The sequence below is a fragment of the Pezoporus flaviventris genome, unplaced genomic scaffold, assembly GCF_033815535.1.
Source record: "Pezoporus flaviventris isolate CSIRO_AGI_PZ_B2104156 unplaced genomic scaffold, CSIRO_AGI_Pfla_v1 ptg000010l, whole genome shotgun sequence".
NCBI classification, from domain to species: domain Eukaryota; kingdom Metazoa; phylum Chordata; class Aves; order Psittaciformes; family Psittacidae; genus Pezoporus; species Pezoporus flaviventris.
In genome coordinates this window covers 3,417,291-3,439,469 of record NW_026892558.1, presented here as the reverse complement: position 1 = coordinate 3,439,469, position 22,179 = coordinate 3,417,291, and the positions used below count along the sequence as shown (strand labels likewise).

The following is a 22,179-nucleotide window of genomic DNA, read 5'->3' as shown; positions in this document are numbered from 1 at the left end:
ATTAAATTTTTAAGTGCTAGGTGCAAAATATGCTCAGACAGAAATAAATCAGAGACCATTCTTACAGTCCTGTTGGTACGTCACCTCTGTTCTGTGGCCACAAAGTGACGGTAGAGATGTGCTTTGGTGAAATAGTGCTTTGTCATCAGTGTCTTTATTTGACCTCCAGATAAGCCCCTGATGGTTCAGCTGGTGGACTGGATCTTGCGAGGGACCTCTCAGGTGATGTTTGTCAACAACCCTCTCAGTGGGCTGATCATTTTAGTGGGGCTTTTCATCCAGAGACCTTGGTGGATGCTCACAGGCTGTACTGGAACAACTGTGTCGACTCTGACTGCACTGGTCCTCAGTCAGGACAGGTAGGTGGTACCTCATGTAAGGTACTTGATAAAAATTGATCATTATGGTATCAGAAACCCACTGATGTGTCATAATCCCACACTTGAGTACACTAGAGACAGCAGACTGGCTTTCTTATAGAAGCAGTTATGTAAGGACAGAGCTGTGGTGTAGGAAGAGCTGGCCTGTCCCCATAACTGGCTGCCTTTGTGAGAGTTATCTCTTTCTGATAACTACTGTCACAACCATGTATCACATGGAACCCCCTAGACCATCATCACTGAACAGTTTCCAAGCTCTTCCCCTCCACACAGCAGGGCACTGCAATATGGCACTAACCTTACTGCTTTTTTGTCCCTCCCCAACAGCCCTTTCACTGGGAGCAGGATACTTACAAACTGCTTTTCAGTGGGTCCCTGTGATGGGCCACACATGACTGCACAGCTTGTGACCTTGCAAACATTTCTTTTCATCACAGATCAGCCATTGCAGCTGGACTGCATGGCTACAATGGGATCTTGGTGGGACTGCTCATGGCTGTCTTCTCTGACAAAGGAGATTACTACTGGTGGCTTCTTCCTCCTGTGACAGTTATATCAATGGCCTGGTAAGTGCCACTTCTCCTCCTAAGGACAATTCTCAGGGAATGAGGAGTCTTGCTATGTACAGCTTAAACACATCGGAAGTCCCCTACATCAGCATCTCCAGTCATGGTGGCATTAGAAAGAGGCATTCACTGATACAAATTGTGTTGGCAGGAGGTTGAGTGCACAGTCAGCAGTGATTAAAGCACACAGACAGAGCAGGTCCGCAAATAGCTCTGATCACCACAATTTGTGGGTGGATGTCATAGTGTCCAACATCACAACAGTTCTTCCTCATCCAGAAGCTGAACCAATCCAGTGCTCTCCCTTGGGCTGAATACAATATTCCCCCTCTTAGATATGCAATCAGACATGAGCAAAAATTCGTTCCTCCAAGTAACTCATAATGCCAGAAAAAGTCCTTTCAGGATTTAATTTACCATTTTTAAATATGGACCCTAACAGCACTGCAGAATCTATTTAACAGCCTTAACTAAGATTATTTCAAGAGCTGTATTTTAATCATGGTCAGCAATAAGATGCAAGTCATTATTGCATTTCACTTCTCTAAGATCAAATTTTGTTCATATTTTATGTCTGTTAAGTCACTCCCAGCAAAGGTCATTTTATAACAACCTCTCAAGACCCAGGATGTGTTGCAAAAATGTTTAGTTTGTCTTGCCTGCCAGAATTCCTTCAGGCTTCTTGTTCAAACTTTCCTTCATTCTTTAAGTTCACAAGACCCAAGCTGAAAGAATTTAAAATTGGACATTTCAGTGATTTTTTCAATATATGCTTTGGATTTCAGCTTTACAAATCAGCAATTCCTTAACTGTTTCTTTTTATTCCGAGAAGATTTATAACTGGCAGAAGCTTTGTATTTCAGCACAAAAATTAGGATGCACTGTTTACACTGAAGTGCTAAGTTGTTTGTTTTTTTTCTTTTCCTACATGTAAGAACAAGGAAATCTGTAAACTGCTCAAATTTTCACAAAAGAATAGGTTTCATCCGAGATTATACAGGAAGAGCAAGGCATTTCCTCTACTGATAGTATCTACACAATAGGACACAAAATGTTGCTTTTGAAATGCCAAATAGTTTGGGTGGGTTTTTTTATTAGAACCAGCTTAATGGACATGAATGTCCTTCTAGGACTCAAATGCAGTGTCTTAAATAATTCATATCTTTAAATTGGATTTTTATAAACTGGGTGATGTTTGCTGCTACTTGGAGTTTGACCATAAGAGCTATTCAGCTCATCTGCATCAGAAAATCTTAGCTGGAAGCTGCAAAACACAGGCCATTTCCATCAAGGACAGGACCTGGCCATTCACTTGCTTTCACAAGCTTTTCAGGCTCCTTAAAAAACAGTTGTTATCTTGCCAATATGCTCCCACAGAGTCATTAATGCAGGACATGTACTTCTAGCAGAAATAAGGCCATTTGGACTGACTTATTTCCACTTGAAATGCAGATCTGGTCAAGTTTAAATTCCAGGCTCTACAGCCAAGAACATTTGGAAGAGTCATGGTATCTCAAAGTTTTCATGGTTTTTAGCACTCAGTATCTAAATGTTTTGAGGGTGACCCCGAACACTGTACATGCTGGAAAATACTGTGTCACGTTTCTTAAGAACTAAGCAGTTTTCAGAAAATACTATATGATTTTAAGTGGTGCCTGGGCAGCACACAGTAACATCAGTCTCACTGACATAAGCATCAATCAAGGCATTCCCAAAATTTTCTATTCTGTTTCTTGTTAGATTTTTTTACTGAATAGGAAGCCAAACTTCCAAAATACTGTACTGGATGCATTTCTTCACTGACATCTTGAGCTGCACACTAACCACAGGTCCTGAGGGGAGGGCGTAGAGTTTGTACCGTCCATGAATAGATGTGATAGTTGTTGCAAAAAGATGTACAGCATTCTATGGCTAATTGCTTGATGCATACTAATACGATGTTTCTAAAAGAAATGGCTTTGGTTTGCATTTACCAGGACTTATGGCTAAAGAGGTAGGCTGTTTCAGCGCTATGTTAGTGAGCAAGTTATACTTCTGTATCTTCTCCTGTTGTCAGTCCAATCCTGTCCAGTGCTTTGGGATCCATCTTCAGTAAATGGGACCTTCCTGTTTTCACTCTGCCCTTCAATATTGCGGTGACTTTGTACTTGGCAGCCACAGGACACTACAACCCCTTCTTCCCTACAACCCTCATCAAGCCTGTAGCATCAGTGCCCAACATCACCTGGTCTGCAATCAATGTGCCATTGGTAAGCTTCACTCCAACACGGTTATAGTATTTCATCAAAAGGTGGTGGCATTCAGCTCTGGATAACAATTTCACATGGGTCAGAATGGCTATGTGCAGCCACTAATAATTCACAGAAATACATTACCCAGTTTAGTGCATAGAGGACTGTCCCATAAAAGCCCCAGGGATTGTCCTGGCTGATCCAGCAGAAACTATGCTGGAAGCCAAGGAACAGAGATCCTGAGCCTCTCACTCCACCTAAAGCTGGACTGTCCCAAAACAAGCCTCAAAAGCTGTCATTACTGAAGCACATCTGGATGTTCACTCCCACTGTCCAGATGTGGTTAAAACAACATCAGCGAGGCAGTCAGTGGCAATATGAAAAGACAGAAGGAAAATCAGGATCTCAAAGGGACAGGATTCTTTTATACCCAGACCCCTCAGGTCTAGTTCTAGTTCTGGAGGATCACCTTTCCAAAGCAGCATAAGGGTAACTGATAATGCTTCTTATTATATATAATAAACTCATGTCAACTAGGTCCACCATAGCATTACTTCCTGGGAAGGTTACTGTTTTTGTCCCTCATTAAAGTCAGCCAAAACCCACTATCACCACATCTACCATGTTACCATCCCAAAGGAAATATAAGTCCATCTTGGACTGATAAGTGAACTAACTCTGGTTTGAAGGGCATGAGTGCCCACAATCACTCAGCAGCCCATTTCAGAGCCAGGGACCTTACCTTGCCTTGCCTTGCCTTACCTTCCTGTCCCTTCCCATCCAGTCCCTTCCTTTACCATCCCTTCCTGTCCCTTGCCTTACCTTGCCTTCTCTCCTCTCCCTTACTCTCCCATCCCCCCCTCCCTTCCCCTCTTCTCCCTGTCCCTTCCCTTCCTTCATTTACTTTTCAGTCAATAGCTTGATCAAAATAACTGCTGTGTCCTGCACAGAGATAGATACAATAACATGCCCTTTTCTACTGACTGCTGCAGCTCTTACAATCCATCCCAGTTGGCATCGGTCAAGTGTATGGTTGTGACAACCCCTGGACTGGAGGCATTTTCCTTGTTGCTTTACTCATCTCCTCCCCACTTATTTGTTTACATGCTGCAATCGGATCAACAGTGGGGATGTTTGCAGGTAAGAAAATTTACCAGAGTAATTTTTGTACCCAAGGTATCTTCACCCAAGCCATTATATGACTTTTTCCAGACTTTACAGTTGCATGGGCTTGGATGCACTTGGGACAGCAGTCTCATTTTTGAAACCGTCTTTAAATACAGAAGGTCTTACTGAGGTCACACCACATGATGAAGGCAAGAACAGATTTTCTTTAATCTTTGAATTTGCTTTTAGATTTGTAACTCAGGCAGGTGGCTGGTTAATTCCACCTTGCTTAACCCTCCTGCCATCAGATGTTGTGAATCCCATGGAGATGTTGATAAAGAAACCTAGAGAAGTAGTTTGAGAACTGATCTCTTGCCGTCACAAATGTTTTAAAGCAGATGTCTGCCTCAGAGCTGATCAGTCTATTAAAAGAAAGCCACTTTTCTACAATGTAGTTCATTCCATCTTGCTGCAGGTTTGTAAAAATAGCTAAATGAATGCCACTGAAAATGGCCTGTCTCCCACTAACCAGGGAAACAATCTAAAGAGAGATGAAATTAGGCAAGATTAATGACACTTATGTGACTAATTGTAAGAAAAAAATATAATGGAATAAGTGTAGTCGGAGACAACAACCTTGGAAAAGTCACAGTCATCCAACTGTAAGTTCTCTGTGCTCTGAAGCACATTGTACAAAATGGGAGCTGCCTTATGTTTGTGTTTTTAAACAAAACTCTCCACAATTTGTATAGTTAAGATCATTTGGGAAGTTTTGTAAAGGTCTGACATTTCATCTAGAAGAGAAAGGTTGCGGAAAGTGTCTGGGGATAAGCATAGTGATAGAACAGGAGACAAATGAGAGCCATATAGCAGGAAACATACTAATCTTCAGAGTAACATAAAGGTATCATGTGCACTACATATTGTGCTCTCTGCAATTCTTGAAGCCTATGAAAAATCCTGCAGAAGTACCTGTGAGGTCAGATTTGGAGCAGACCCTCAGCTCCCATCCCAGTGGAGGATTTCCACAGCACTGATGTAGTGACAATGCCACCTCTAGCAAAGATCACTGGGAAGAGATTGAAAACTCTGCTCATCCCCACAAAAGAAAGACACTCAGCTGTGCCTCTGATATTCAAGGTCAGGTTTGAGGTTTAAACAGTACAGAAAGCACAGATTTCTGAAGAAGGACAGCCAAGTGGGAAGGTCCTTTTGCACTCTGGCTGGATTCTCCACCTGGGGGAACTAAATACAACACACTCAGTGCATATGCAGAAAGTTTTGCCTGAAAGAAACCTTTGAGACTAGGCCAAATTCCAACCCAAGGGACATTACAATGCTGTGAGAGCTGGAGTACCTCTGCTCTGGAGACAGGCTGAGAGAGCTGGGCTGGTTCAGCAGGGAGAAGAGAATGCTCCTTAAGGGGAGACCTTAGAGCAGCTCCGGTGCCTAAAGCAGCTACAAGAAACCTGGAGAGGGGCTTTGGACAAGGGCCTGTAGGGACAGGAAAAGGGGAATGGCTTTAACCTGCCAGAGGGGAGATTGAGATGAGTTCTCAGGCAGAAGCTCTTCCCTGTGATGGTGCTGAGGTGTTGGCACAGGTTGCCCTGAGAAGCTGTGGCTGCCACATCCCTGCCAGTGTTCAAGGCCAGGCTGGACAGGACTTGGAGCAACCTGCTGTAGTGAAAGGTGTCCCTGCCCATGGCAGGCGGCTGGAAGTGGATGAGCTTTAAGGTCCCTTCAACCCAAACCATTCCATGATTATATAAGTCTGTGAGTATCAGAGCTCTAAAATAACAATCTTCATTTGATTCCATGCTTTTTCTGCATGTGCATGTTATATGAGTGTGAGTAGTTATATTTGTTTAGATGTCACAGAGAAGAGATGACAGATTCCCAGCAAGTGACGGGTCCTCCTGCAGATATCTCTCATACCTGACCTCACAGCCTTGCCTTTTGTCTTGCAGCTCTGAGCATTGCATCACCATTTGACAGCATCTACCTTGGCTTACACAATTACAACTGTGCACTCGCCTGCATTGCAATTGGGGGCATGTTCTATGCCCTGACCTGGCAGACTCATTTGCTGTCACTTGCCTGTGGTATGTATCTTGTACATAAAGATAAGACATAAATTTATGCAGCCAGACAGACTATGAGTAATGGAAGTTTAAAGTCAACTATCACTGCTGCAATACTAGGTACTATGCAAGAGCTATTTCTGTGATGGCATCAGCTTGGGTGTGCAAGCTAAAAGTGCAGAGAGAAGGGCTTTTAGGCCCTCATAGCATACAGAAATTCTAGAAAGAGTGGAAGCACTGTTATGTGAAAGGCAAAAAAGAAAGATAAAAGAAATGCCATCATCACCTGCTCTCAACAAAACCATCTTCTTCATCTGCCCATCTCTACAGAGCACATAGGATCAAATGTAGTCCATAGAGGCAGGTGCAGCACTGAGGCATATGAACTAGTTGATGAATTCTAACTTTAACCATCACATCAGGTATCTGGGAGGATATTTTACTGTGCATTTGTACCATATTACTATTTCTCATTACTTCAGAGAGATGAACAGTATTTTCCTCACCTGAGTTGTCTGGGTTTCTTTTCTCAGCATTATTTAGTGCGTACTCTGGAGCAGCTCTTGCTAATGCCTTATCTGTGGTAAGTTTGAGGGAGGTGTTTTGGGCTCTTTTCTTTGTTTGTTTTAATGGTTTTCTGACTTGTTATGATATAATATTAAGGAAATGCCCCAGAATGCTCAATGTCAGTTTTGACAGCATTGACATGAGAATGCTACAGACAGTGTCAGGTCTTGTACAAATTCTGTGTCAGTTGAATGGTGCATTTCAGACTCTAAAGCTCTTATTAAGATTTTGAAGACCCTTGGAGCCTATTATCCACAGTTGGATTGTGCATGTCTATGTGAATTCCAGCAGCAGTGTATAGTTTGAGATGCCGTACTTAGCTGCAAGCAGTATTTTTGGAGACATTTCAATGGTCTAAATTTTTATTTGCTTCTTCCAAGGTCTTTCTCCCATCCTACCCATAGATATTGTGTAAGTTTGATCTGGATATGAGAACTAAAATGAGGGGGGACTGAGCAGACCTGGATAGATCAAGAATTAGGTGAAGCAGATATGCCAAGATTTGTTTCTTAAGATCTGAGAGATTAAAGCAAAACCATATTTTAATAAAACTGATTTAGTAACTTAAAGGAAAAGTCAGAACTAGAAGCTTCATATATTAAATGTATTCATCTGGCATACACCCAGCACCATGTAGGTCCCTTCAGATGGGTTGCTTTGTTCATCATACTTGCTTTTTAGATGCAGCATTAAAAAAAGACATCTACTTTTTCTCCTTGTGATCTTGTTTTTGGCAGACCCCAAGTCAGGTCAAGAGATGGGGTCACAAATCAGGACTGAGGGTTAGATGCAATGCCAGTAACACATGGGCATTGGTGATGGGGAATATGTGTGAATGGTACTCAGTACATGACGTTTTACATGACAAGGGAGGGTAGGGTTTGGCTGATTTATTAGAGAATATAGATGTTTACGAGTAAGCTGGATGTCTTGGCTTTCATTACAGCCAGTGAATCTCTGGAGCCTGCTTCAGCTGCTTCAATATTGGTACCAAGTGCCATTTAGCACCAACAGCTGCATCCCCAAAAGGACTGAAGTTTCCAATGTGGGATGTTTTATGTAGTCCCATCCATTTCAGATAAACTGAATACCTCTGGTGAGCTGATGTTTGGTAGCAGAGGAGCTTCCCAGACCTCCAGTGACCACAGGAACCAAGCTCACATGTACTCCTGCCATGGAGCCACCCAACCTGGGCATCCTCCTCTGGATCCAAATGGAGGATCATATATGGAAGGGTTCAGGAGGACATGTCCTATGTCACACTGTCCCCAGGGAAAGCACAGGTTCTCTCTGCTTCCCAAATTCAAGAATTTAGCAGCAGATGGAAGTAAGCAAAGGGAACAGGCAAACTGAGGTACCAAAATGCACCTATATGTCTGTCCTTTCCCCTCAGGTTGGGCTGCCTCTCTGCACGTGGCCTTTTTGCTTCTCCGCACTCCTCTTTTTGCTGATAAGCTCAGACAACCCAGCCATCTACAGAATCCCCCTCTGCAAAGTCACCTACCCAGAAGCCAACCGGATCTACTACCTGAGAATGAAGAGAAGAGCCTCAGAGAGCAAGAGAGAAGAGCAGAAACGAAAGGAGCAGAAACCCTCCAACAACTCAAAAATAAATACAGGAGGGACTCCCCTGTGTACTCCCAAAATCCACCACTCTTACTGATTTCAGATATACACAACTGCATAGTTTTGTGGTAGCTTTTCAAATGCTAGCCAGGCATACCACAGCCACAAACAGCATCTTTGGCTGCAGTCTGCAGGCTGGGGATTCAGCATCCCACAGCCTGGAGGAAACACAATTTACCCCTGAGCTAAGCTTTCCCAAATGCACTCTTGTAACATAATAATAGCTGCCTTATCAATCCACATGCTGTTAACTTGAAAGTCACTTCTTATCAATAATAATTAGAAGGATAGGTAGAAGAACATTAAAACCAACAAGAGGCTGTATTTAATTTCATATATGTAATTTAACAAAATAAATATGCTGAGAAAGCTTTGGTATCTAATAATAATAAATAATGTAAGAACTATGTCAAGAGCTACCCTTCAAATTAAGAACATGCACCTTTGAAAGTGGAATAAACAGACTGATCTCTTCCTTTCTCATGTCCCATAAATGTCTAACCCTTTTAATCCCTCTTAACAGCTACAACATACACAGATAAATATTCTTACAGAATGAGTACTATTTTTGGTGCCATCTCCTGGCTCCTTGTTGAGTGCCAAGAAAATGAAGGTATAAATATATATGTTTTAATCAGATTAGGAAAGTGACTAGCTTGCACTGATCAAACATTTTTCTTTGTATAAATTTCTGCCTTACAAATAGAAGTTCTCTTTCCTGCTGAATACAGGATAGCAGGTCTAAATCCCTACATGCATACAGAGGGATATAGGAAAACTCAGTGTAAAGAATGAGATTAGCATTTACTGCTGGTGGCAGTTACTCAGCTCTTTCTCTTCCCTTCCTAGGGAAGCAGTTCCCTTGCATTAAACAATGAGCAGCAAATAAGTTGAAAGGTCCCCTTGATGTCTCTTGGGTGGCAGACTGGGATCATCACATGGTTCGTCAGTGTCTCACCTGTCCCAGAGAAACATACTGAGGCATCATCAGTTAGTAATGGGAAACTGAGGAAGTCGAAGGAGGTGACCCTGCCCCTCTCTTGTGAGACCTCACTTGGAGTATTGTGTCTGGTGTCCTCAACATAAAAAGGATGTGGAACTGTTGGAGCAAATCCAGAGAAGGGTCACAAGGATGATCAGGGGACTGAAGCACCTCCTGTATGAAGATAGGTTGAGAAAGTTGGGGCTGTTCAGCCTGGAGAAGAGAAGGCTATGTGGACACCTCATAGCAGCCTTCCAGTATCTGAAGGGGGCCTATAGGGATGCTGGGGATGGACTCTTCATTAGAGACTGCAGTGATAGGACAAAGGATAATGGGTTCAGACTTAAATAGGGGAAGTTTAGATTGGATATAAGGAGTTAATTCTTTCCTGTGAGTGTGGTGAGGCACTGCAATGGGTTGCCCAAGGAAGCTGTGAATGCTCCATCCCTGGCAGTGTTCAAGGTCAGGTTGGACAGAGCCTTGGGTGACATGGTTTAGTGTGAGGTGTCCCTGCCCATAGCAGGGGAGTTGGACCTAGATGATTTTAAGGTCCTTTCCAACCCTAACTATTCTATCATTCTTGCCAATGTTCTTTCCAGGCATTAGTTCCTAACAGGCATAACGTGTGAGAGGCCTAACTCGCTTGAGGCTCCTAACAGGCATAACATGAGGCCACTTTATGCCTCCCCCAAGCCCTTACAACAGGGAAGGGCCAATTGCCCTGCAGAGGATTTTTCTTGGAAACGTTTCCCAAAACCTCTGGAAAACAAGCTTGACAGAGAACCTTCCTCTTTTTGAAGTCATTTCACATGATCACTTTAAAATCACAGATCCAAAGGACTCGAAGACTTAAAATCTAAGGAGACTACGCAAACTTTCAGACCCAATGCTTTCCTTTCTGCGTTTGATGTAGGGCAGTTTTGCAGATTCATATGACGTTAGAACCCAGGTCTAACGCATCTCTTGGGACTTTCAAAAAAGGTGGGCCTGGGCTCCTCATGGGATTGGTTTGCACTTTCATAACCAAAAGACCAGCAGCACCAGCAGCTGACAGTCCCCTAGTGATCCTGAGAAAACTCCAGGAACAAACTGTCCAGCAGAGTTTCAAGTTGACAAGCAGGTATTCTTTATTGCAGCACCGAGATACATGGGGTATAGCTCCTCCTAACGTGTATCACCGTATTGCTACACAGGCCATCCTTATATAGTCACGGGGCATACCTACAGATTCATGAGGCTACACATAAATTACATAGTTTTCCAGAAATTTTCCTGCATGCATACAAAAATGTGATGGAGGTCTTTGAGCGTTGTTTACATCTCCCAACAACCTTCATAACTTCTGGCAGTCTTTGAAGCACCAGGTTAATTAACATTACAGACATAGCAATTATCCTGTCCTTCTACTTATCAGTTTAACTGTGCCCATCCTGGACATCTGCTAGTCCAGGATATTCTCCATCCCCAGGTCCTGTTTCTCTATTCTGCTTTTCTTACACTTTTTGTACTAAGGTCCTAAGGACCTAAAACTATGTCAACTACCTTCAAGCATGGCAGTTATTTTCCATTACAAAGCCATCAAACTTAACATTACTTAGAACTGATTACATTTTGTGCTTTTGTGCCTCCTTGTCTCAAATCCCCTCTTTTTCTGTCCTTTTGCAAATTCTTTTGCAACATTTTATATACTACCATTACCATCTAGAGTCTTTTTGAAATAATTTCCTGTTTCTACTTGATTCTTGGTTTCATTTCTTTTCCAATTTTCATAATTTATCATAGATCATTTACAATACCAGAAGGAACTTTGTATCATACCACAAGTAATATTGAAACAAATAATATTCCTGCAACCAGTTGCCTTAACCAGGAGAGACTAGGTAACCACGAAGTTAACTTTTTCCATATTTCTTCAAACTCCCAGGGGGTATCATCCTTGGCCATTTCGTGAAATATTTTAGTTTGTTTCCAAATTTCCTCCAGATCTGTTCCAATTCTGCCAGTTTGATCTATGTAGGAACAGCAGCTTTCATTGATTATGGAACAAGCGCCTCCTTGTGAAGCCAATAACATGTCTAGACCCATTCTGTTTTGTAATACCACCTTACATAGGATAGTTATCTCTTCTTGTTCTGCTTCGAATCAACGGTTTTCCTTTCTATTTCCTCTATGGTTGCTGAGATATTTACAATTGCCTTCTCTAATTCACTTACTCCCAAAGACGGAATTAGCCATCTCACAAAACTGTGAAATGCGGTGTTCCATTCAGCAATAGGGTTAAACCCTCACTTAATCAGTTTAGCAAAACTTCTAACCCAGGTTCCAGAAGGATATATGTCAATAATAGCAATATTGGGTATCACAGCACCTGAAGTGCATGCATCCTTCCAGTTGGGGGTAGGGTCTTATAAGCATTTTCTCCACATAACCAATACCATCCTTTCCCTTCAGGAACAGGCCACCACTGAACCATGATACCATCTATGTTAATAGTGTGACTGCAATTTGAATAGTGACTTACACCTGTGGCATTTAAACAAACAATCTCATGCTCTGGTTCCTGGTGCAATACATCTTTGTACACAGGTATAATATTCTTTACTTGGATTAGGATTAACTATCCCAAACTATCTTAAACTTAACTATCTTAAACTTTCCTTCAGACATAGATTGCTAGTGTTCACCCACAAATTTGTCCATGAGATAGTGCTGGAAATCGGAATGCCTATTAATGGAAGGTCCTGATCTTCTCCTGATGTAGGCCACTGTGCACACACCCAACAGTCACTACAACTAGCAACTTTAGTAACATTCTGGATTAATTTCAGGTATAAGTATTGGTCCCATGCTGGTACGCCAGTTATCATATAAATCCAAATTATGACTGATGCAATTTCTTAGGTAAGGGTGATGAAGGCTTGATCTGCCATGTCTTCTCTGGTTCTGGTGCTTTCTTTATTCTTGAATAATGTATCCAAGCAGGTTGTTCCTTTATCTTCACTGCTGTAAAGGTGGTCAATAATATCTGGTACGGTCCGCCCCACATCTCCTGTAAAGGATCTCCTGAAAAATTCTTTACATAAACCCAGTCTCTGCATCTAAAAGGGTGAATCAGATAATCCACGCCTCTCGCTCTTGTCCCTAATATTCTCTTATTTCTTCTAATTGTTTTCCCAGATTGACCAGAAACTCTCGGAGGTAGCCTTCTCCCACTTCCAGAAGACTTTAAACTGGGACTGATATGGTCTTCCATATGAAATTTTACATGGGCTAGCCTCTTCTTTCTGCCGAGGGATCTGGCGGAGGTATATTAATTTTGCATTCTGTCTGTCACTCCGGGTGCTTTCTTAAAGTGAAAAACATATCTGCATACATTACTTCATTCCGTTTTCCTTGCCACCTCAAAAACAACATTAATTGTAACAATGAAAGTATTTGTTTTCTTAAAAAAAAAAGAGAGTGAAGTCCAAGCACAATCTGACTATGGGAAAGAATTCGTCATGTAAGAGCCACTGCAGACATTTAATCCTCAGCCACCAGCAAATCCATCCTGAAATCAATTAGTAAAGCAGTTCCTGGAGTTGAAGCCACCCATAAAAAATGGGGTATAAACAGCTTTATTAAGTCTCTAGCTAATCAAAAGATTTGAGTAGCTATAGCCAGTGCTAATAATTCATGAGAAGAGGCAAGACAAATCAAGAGTCTCCTGGAAGGCAGCAGTAGGCAATAAAAGCACTAACTGAAGTTATCAACGGTAGCCCAACAGCCCACTGTCTACTGAGTTCTATAAAAAGAACTCATTAAGAGAAATAAAATGTACAATTTTCAATGTAATTCAATTTCAAAAAGTTTGAGACATTTCCCAGAGATCTAACATAAAACCTAAACCAAATATGCCTATAAAAAGGACAGGGAAAAGGAAAGGGATCAGCTCATCTGTAATGTCAACACCTTTTCTTCCCATACCTACAGCTACAGGTGTTGTGGTTTAAACCCAGCCACGCAGCTCATTCACTCACTCCCCCGCTTCTTCCCCCTGCTCCCAGAGGGATGGGGAGGAGAATCAAAAGAATAGCTCCCACGGGTTGAGATAAGAACAGTTTAATAAATAAGGTGTAACACAAATCACTACTGCTATCACCAATAATAATAATGATAAAGGAAATAACAAGGGAAGAGAATACAACACCTCTCCACCCACTGACCCATAACTTGCCCCCCCTGACCGAGCACCAACCGATACCTAGTCCAACCACACAGAGAACTAGCCCTTCCAAGTAACTCCCAGTTACATCCTGGGCATGACGTGCTGTGGTATGGAATACCACTTTGGTCAGTTTGGGTCAGGTGTCCTGTCTCTGCTTCTTCCCGGCTTTCCGTCCTTCCTGGCAGAGCAGGAGACTCAGAAAGTCCTTGGCCAGACTAAACATTTGAGCAGTAACTAAAAACATCACTGTTATCAGCACTGTTCCCAGGCCAAAAGTCAAAAACACCACACTGCACCAGATACTAAGAAGGAGGAAAAAAGGACTGCTACTGCTGAACCCAGGACAACAGGAAAGGGCAGATAAGAGTGCAAAGCTGTCAGACACAGGGAGAGCAGGCATCTTCCCCCTAGCCCTGAGGCAAGCATCCCCACAGCCACCAGTAGGTATCAAGAAGGCCTTTGTGCTCCAGAGGGGCACTCCAACAACACAGGGCCTCACCACAAGCTGAAAAACCTGAAACTACATGTCCAAATAAGATTAAGCCCCTAAAATTTCCAGCTGCTCTGTGCTTTGCCCATACTAGGCCTCCAGTCTTAATGGTAGATACAGTTCCCAACACTGCAGGCTGACTTGGTTTTATGTAGATCACATTTTATTGATGTCATCTACCTGGACTTGTGAAAAGAGTTCAACACTGTCCCACATGACATCCTTGTCTCTAAATTGGAGAGACATCAATTTCACAGGTGGACCACTTGGTGGATAAAGAATTGGATGGATGGCCACATGCAAAGAATTGTGGTTAATAGATCAATGTCCAGTTAGAGACCAGAAACGTGGTGTCCCTCAGGGATTGGTGTTGGGACCTGTCTTGTTCAACTTCTTTGTCAGCAGCATGGACAGATTGAGTGTGCCCTCAGCAAGTCTGCCAATGACACCAAGCTGTGTGGTTCGGTTGATACACTGGAGAGAAGGAATGCCATCCAGAGGGACCTTGACATGCTTGTAAGGTGGGCAGATGCCAACCTTATGAAGTTTAACCATGCCAAGTGCAAGGTCCTACACCTGGGTCAGAGCAATCCTAAGCACAGCTACAGGCTGGGCAGAGAAGAGATTCAGAGTAGCCCTGTGGAGAAGGACTTGAGGATGTTGGTCGATGAGAAACTGAACATGAGCTGGCAGTGTGAGCTCACAGCCCAGAAAGCCAGCCATATCCTGGGCTGCATCAAAAGGAGTGTGACCAGCAGGTCAAAGGAGGTGACCCTGCCCCTCTACTCTGCTCTCGTGAGACCTCACTTGGAGTGTTGTGTGCAGTTCTGGTGTCCTCAACATAAAAAGGATGTGGAACTGCTGGAACAAGTCCAGAGGAGAGTCATGAGGATAAGGGGGCTGGAGCACCTCCCTTATGAAGACAGGCTGAGAAAGTTGGGGCTGTTCAGCCTGGAGAAGAGAAGGCTGCGTGGAGACCTCATAGCAGCCTTCCAGTATCTGAAGGGGGCCTATAAGGATGCTGGGGATGGACTCTTCATTAGGGACTGTAGTGATAGGACAAGGGGTAATGGGTTAAAACTTAAACAGGGGAAGTTTAGATTGGATATCAGGAAGAAGTTCTTTACTGTAAGAGTGGTGAGTCACTGGAATGGGTTCCCAAGGAAGTTGTGAATTCTCCATTCCTAGAAGTGTTCAAGGCCAGGTTGTATGGAGCCTTGGGTAACATGATTTAGTGTGTGGTGGTGTCTCTGCCCATGGAAGGGGGGTTGAAATGAGATGATCTTATGGTCCTTTCCACTCCTAACTATTCCGTAATTCTATGATTTTCAAGGTTACAGAAATACCACCACTTCAAGGGTGAGGTCTGTTTGTCAAACACTGTCTTCTCGCTCCCTTTTCAACAGAAGAGTATTTCATTTTGGAAGATGGAAGGAATTCAGACAGGAAACAAACCCTTGATTGCATTTGATTTTACAGTTCTCAGAGCGTCTTTTACAAACTTCTGCAGCTGTTGCCACACTTCCCAGGGGTGGGATGAGAAGGACGGGGTTAGCTTTATGAGGAGCAAAGGACTTTTTCCACCACACTTTCCCTGGGAATGGGTTTGGGCACCTTTTGCTACAGCTCAGCAGGTCCTGAGAGCACTCAATTACCTCGGTGCATTTAGTAGCTTAAACCTTTGTGGAGCTGCATCCTAATATCCTTCTCCAGGGACAGCCCTTTGCATAGATAGTTGAAGCAGACCCAAATCCACACTCCCAAAATCACAGTATCACAGTATGCTAGAGATTGGAAGGCACCTCGAAAGATCATCTAGTCCAATCCCCCTGCCGGAGCAGGAACACCTAGATAATGTTACACAGGAATGTGTCCAGGCGGGTTTTGAATGTCTCCAGGGAAGGAGACTACACAACCTCCCTGGGCAGCCTGTTCCAGTGTTCCGTCACCCTCACTGAGAAGAAGTTTCTTCTCAAGTTTAAGTGGAACCTCTTGTGTTCCAGTTTGTACCCATTACCCCTTGTCCTATCATTGTTTGCCACTGAGTAGAGCAGGCTCCATCCTCGTGACACTCCCCCTTTACATATTTATAGACATAAGGTCACCCCTCAGTCTCCTCTTCTCCAAACTATAGAGACCCAGCTCCCTCACTCTTTCCTCATAAGGGAGATGCTCCACTCCCTTAATCATCTTCATTGCCCTGCGCTGGACTCTCTCCAGCAGGTCCCTGTCCTTCTTGAACTGAGGGGCCCAGAACTGGACACAATATTCCAGATGCGGTCTCACCAGGGCAGAGTAGAGGGGAAGGAGGACCTCTCTCGACCTACTAACCACCCCCCTTCTAATACACCCCAGGATGCCATTGGCCTTCTTAGCCACAAGGGCACAGTGTTGGCTCATGGTCATCCTGTCATCCACTAGGACCCCCAGGTCCCTCTCCCCTACACTGCTCTCTAACAGGTCGTTCCCCAACCTATACTGGAACCTGGGGTTGTTCCTGCCCAGATGCAGGACTCTACACTTTCCCTTGTTATATTTCATCAAGTTATTCCCTGCCCAACTCTCCAGCCTGTCCAGGTCTCGCTGGATGGCAGCACAGCCTTCTGCCATGTCAGCCACTCCTCCCAGCTTAGTGTCATCAGCAAACTTGCTGATAGTACACTCAATTCCCTCATCTAAATCATTGATTAATATATTAAATAATACCAGTCCCAGTACTGACCCTTGAGGCACTCCACTAGTTACAGGCCTCCAACTAGACTCAGCCCCATAGACTACAACTCTCTGGCTTCTCTCCTTCAGCCAGTTCGCAGTCCACCTCACTACCTGATCATCCAGCCCACACTTCCTCAATTTAGCTGTGAGGATGCTGTGGGAGACTGTGTCAAATGCTTTGCTGAAGTCAAGGTAGACCACATCCACCGCTCTGCCATCATCCATCCACCATGTTATTTCCTCATAAAAGGCTAAGAGATTGGTCAAACATGATTTCCCCTTGGTGAAGCCATGTTGACTGCCCCTCATAACCCTCTTATCCTTGATATGCCTTAAGATGGCCCCAAGGATAAGGTGTTCCATCACTTTCCCAGGGATGGAGGTGAGGCTGACCGGTCTATAGTTACCCAGGTCCTCCTTCTTGCCCTTTTTGAAGACTGGAGTGACATTTGCTTTCCTCCAGTTCTCAGGCACCTCTCCCATTTCCCAAGACTTGGTAAAGATGATGGAGAGTGGTCTAGCAATGACTTCCGCCAGTTCCCTCAGCACCTGCGGGTGCATCCCATCTGGACCCATGGATTTATGGATGTCCAGATTGCTCAACTGGTCTCTAACCCATTCCTCATCTACTAAGGCAAACTGCTCCGTTGACCTACTTCATCTAAGGTCTCAGGGGTACAGGGCTCTTCAGGACTGCCTGCAGCAGAGTAGACAGAGACAAAGAAGGCATTCAGTAACTCTGCCATCTCTGTATCTTCTGTCACCAGGGCACCTATCCCGTTCATCAGTGGGCCTACATTGCCTCTGGTGTTAGTTTTGTCTGCCATGTATTTGAAAAAGCTCTTTTTGCTGTCCTTGACCCTTCTCGCCAGGTTTAATTCTAAGGAGGCCTTAGTCCTCCTAGCTGCCTTCCTACATCCTCTAGCAGCAGCCTTATATTCCTTCCAAGTGGCCAGCCCCTCCTTCCATGACCTGTAAACTCTCCTCTTCCACTTGAGCATACCCAGCAATTCCCTATTTAGCCACGCAGGTCTCCTGGCCCTCTTCCTTGACTTCCTACGTGTCGGGATGCTCCGATCTTGAGCTCGGAAAAAGCAATCCTTGAATGTCAACCAACTATCTTGGGCCCCTTTACCTTCAAGCAGCCTTGCCCATGGGATTTCCCCTAGCAATTGCTTGAAAAGGCCAAAGTTTGCCCCAAATATACAGCTTCATTCAACACAGCAGGGTTGGAGCACTGAGCATATAAAGGAGCCCTTCCAAACACATCCAACTACCTCACCCACCCAAAATGCAGAGGGGTTCAGGCTGCTTCTCACATCTCAGAAGCTGCACATCAAGTTGTGCTGTGCACTGAATTGCCAGAGACACAGAGAGATAGACACATCCCTGACATGTGCATCTTAGGATGAGCTGCAATCTTTTTATCCCCTCTCTCCAGGGTACTTCATCCTGTACCTGACCCCGCTTCTCCATATTTCCCTAATTTCAACTAAGTGCTGACAGCTCTGCTGCTCTGTCATCCACAGATCTCTGCTCTGTTAAGCCACTCAGCCAGAAGCCAGGCAGGGACTTCCTGGCTATGGAGAAAACCAGAAAGGCAAAGGTGATAATAAACTTTCAGCCAGTGATAGTTTCTTACTGTAGCTGAGTGAGTTTATTTCATGTGTGTAAATTAAACCCTGTTAGGGCACTTTCCATTCCCAGAAATTGAATTCTCCAACAAATATGACTTTTTTTTTCTTTTGTCTACTCAAAATGTGCATCTTTACTGCAGATGGATTTATATTTGCTTGTATGTGTGCACGAAGATGCTGCTCTGTAGTACTGCTTGCAAAGTCCCAGAACTATCTACAGTCAGTGTAAATCTACCTCTACCCTTCACACTGATTTTTAATTTTCAGTTATTCCTACTTTCTTCTGCTTCATCTGCATACTACAAGTCCTTCTTTTGATCAGAGCCACTACCCAGGCAATATACACCAGCTTCCACTTCTGTTAAGAGCTATTTGGCAAGAAAATAGTAAACAGTAGGATTTACATGCTGGAAAAGTTTCTCATTGAAACTACTATAGCATTCTGCTCTTTGCTAAGGCCTAACACGTTCATCTCCTACAAGGTTTGTGAGAATGGATTATTTCCTTGAAAACAAGCATGGCTTGGGTGAGATTCACAGCCTGAGATTAGATGCAGGAAGTTAAGTGAATGGTCTCTGAAATAGCAAAAATGGATGAAACAGCATAAAAATGCCTTGCCTTGTGTCATAAAACTGCAGCAAGTCCAGCCAGCTTTGTCATTCTCATGGCAACCCTCTGTCTTGAGCTAGGTCTGGAAAATGAGCCTCTTCGGATGTGGACTTTCCCCTGGAGCCAGGAGAACAGGATAGGGGTCTGAAGCTAAAATTTAAAACTGAGTTGTGATTTCCCTTCCAGTCTTGAAAGTCAACCTCAGTTTCAAAATTCTCTAGGAATTCTAAGAATTCAGGACGTTTCAATATCACTGATGAATTCTACAATGCTGCAGATGACCAGAAAAACAAGCAGCCTTGAGGTCCAGGCTCATGGCAGGAAGCAGAGAGCTTTTCTTGTTCCAGCTCCTAGATTCCAGGCTAAAAAAACTAACAGGGTAATGCCAGGAGCCTGGCAAAACTGGTGCTCCATCCTGGAGAACAAATGGACACAACAGGGAGAGAAGAGAGGATGTGAAGCTGTCTGAAGCTGAAGATGACCAAACAAGAGGCCAGGGTCTTCCAGCCAAAGTGCACATTACTTTGGGAACCACTTTGCCACAGCAAGTAATTGAAGCTAGGATCATGATGGTGAAAATAATGATTTCCATTGGAGTTCCCATAGATGCTGGCATCTCAATCTCATTCCCACAGGCATCCAGGTCACACTAGAGGAACGCCTGCTGCTGATATGAAAAGTGATAGTGACACCTGGAAAAAAGGCAGACAATGCAAAAACAAACAAGTGGAGCCAGCCAGATGAACGCACTTGGCTTTGCTTTGACCTGTATTTCAGTGGGTATCAGGAGAGACATGACTACATGGCCTTTCTTGGGGTACTAGGGAGAATTCCTGTGCTGGACACCATGGCCACTTCCCTAGTGAATGGGATGGTACCTGGTGGCAGCTCATCACCACGTAGGTGCTGTACCACCAGCACAGACCTAGGCATGTACTGGCCATAACCATCTAGCTCACTTCCAAGCAACTCTTCGCTCCCACTAGCAGCAATGATTTAAATACCATGAAAAATCTGCAGCTAAAAGAGATGAGTTGCTCACTAACCCAGTATTCCTGTATTCAGAGCATCAGCCTACTGGAAGAGAGCCTGACCCTCTGCCTAAAGTTGGCACCTATTTGACGTAGCAGCACAGAGTTTTTTGACACCCTACTCTAGCCATAAGACACCTACAACCTGCTCTTCACCAATTCCTGCCTCACTCCTATTGAAGGAGACAAACTAATGTTCTTTATCAGAAGTGGGTTTCAAGGGAGCAACTGTACAGACTTGCAGCTGCATGGACTGAGAAAGTGAGTCCTGAGAACATGTCAAGCTGAAAAAAACAGCAGTGGGTTTCCAGAGCAGGTGGTAAGAGGAGTGAAGGGATGAGTGTGAATTAGAAGAACTGTTTATTTTGGGAGCATACATCAGCAGCAGTATCCAGAGCCATACACAAGCTCTGAGCATGGAGAGAATTGACTGTGCCAGGGCTGGGGAACTGCTGTTTATAGGTGCTGTCAAAAACAGACATCTGAATCTTCGGTCTGATTTCTGTAACTGCACATGTGGCTGGGCTGGAGACATACCACAAGAGGGAGCTGGACACCACAGATGAAAGACGTTCCTCTCCATCCTTCCCAAAGCCACAGCTAAAGGCCGTCCAGCTGTTGCACTGACGAATGTATCTAGACGGTTTCCCAGTATGTGACTATGGGAATATGCTCATTGGTGCCCCATCCCTGGAAGTGTTCAAGACTCAATAGGATGGGGCTTTGAGCAACCTGGTCTAGTGGAAGGTGTCCCTGTCCATGGCAAGGGGAGTTGGAACTGGGTAAGCTCTAAGGTCCTTTCCAACCTAAGCCATTCTATGATTCTCTTACTCAGCACTGGTGAGACACATCTAGGGTATAGCGTCCAGCCTGGGGCTCCCCAGTACAGGAGAAACAGGGACATAGCGAGCAAGTCCATCAAAGTGCCATGAAGATGGTTAATGGATTGGAGTACCTGTTATACAAGCAGAAGCCAAGAAATCTGGGACTGATCAGCATGAAGAATTGAAGGCTCAGGGTGGGATCTTAGGTACAAATGTCTGGTGGGGCAGAGTAAAGAAAGCAGAGCCAGACTTTTCTCAATGGTGCCCAGTGACAAGAGCTCAGCTCCCAAGTGATTTCCTCACCAACGAAGGATGACACGGAGCCCACAAACAGTGGCTGCATTTTACACATCTACAGCCCAGCCTAACAAAGGTATTTTTATCATTTACATGATTTTAAAGCATCCTATGGAGTCCATGAGCTGATGCACCTCCCTGTGCAGACCTGATCCCTGCAGAGGAGCACAGCCAAAACCCACAGTATAATGGCAGTCTGCTACAAAATGGTTTTCAATGCACCTCTTGAAGGCCACTGAGCCTTGAGAGAAGAGTGGAGACAGCGTGTGAAGCTGGATTAGGGACATTACAGTCTTTCTTGTCAGAGCTGACAAGTTCAAGCACTACCCAGTTAATGCAGCTACACAGCTCCTGCCTCATGAGCTGCTTCAGTCAGAGATCATTCAGGCATTTCTCTGGGAGAGCTAGTCTAGTTGGGAACCAGCCACCAACCCGTCTTCTGACCATGTAAACCACTGGGCTCAGTCCAAGGGGTGTTCTCAGAGCCTGTTTCCGGAAGAGAATAGAAGGCAGAAGAAATGTATCAACCAGCTTCACCAGCAGATTCCTGCAGAGTTAGGCCATAGACCCAGCCCTCCTTTATCACACAGGATCTAGCTGTCAGACACCAGCCCCAGCTGCCTTGTTCTCAGTACAAAGTGGTCTTCACACTTGCCTAAAATTAAGAAGCAACTTTCTTGTCATGTGCATGCTCACTTTGCACATCATTACATGGTTACCTAGTGCTCACCCAGAGCTGGTGGCACAGTGCAGGCAGATGGTATCCAACAGTTACATAACAGGCACATGGCACACCTTGATCATTTTGACAAAGAATAGCCTCCCCTGT

General features: G+C 44.2%; 1 protein-coding gene across 2 annotated transcripts in view; it reads left to right on the top strand.

Annotated features, from left to right (window-relative positions):
• Positions 1-9,034, top strand: part of LOC133267886 (urea transporter 2-like) — a 344,693-nt gene extending 335,659 nt beyond the window's left edge. For both annotated transcript variants that reach the window (XM_061450581.1, XM_061450580.1), the window contains 7 exons: positions 170-359; positions 818-946; positions 3,003-3,195; positions 4,170-4,317; positions 6,252-6,386; positions 6,899-6,948; positions 8,326-9,034. In XM_061450581.1, the coding sequence (XP_061306565.1) occupies positions 170-359; positions 818-946; positions 3,003-3,195; positions 4,170-4,317; positions 6,252-6,386; positions 6,899-6,948; positions 8,326-8,595 (1,115 nt within the window). In that variant the 3' untranslated portion in view covers positions 8,596-9,034. The remainder of the gene's footprint in view (positions 1-169; positions 360-817; positions 947-3,002; positions 3,196-4,169; positions 4,318-6,251; positions 6,387-6,898; positions 6,949-8,325) is intronic.
• The last annotated feature ends 13,145 nt before the right edge of the window (positions 9,035-22,179 follow it).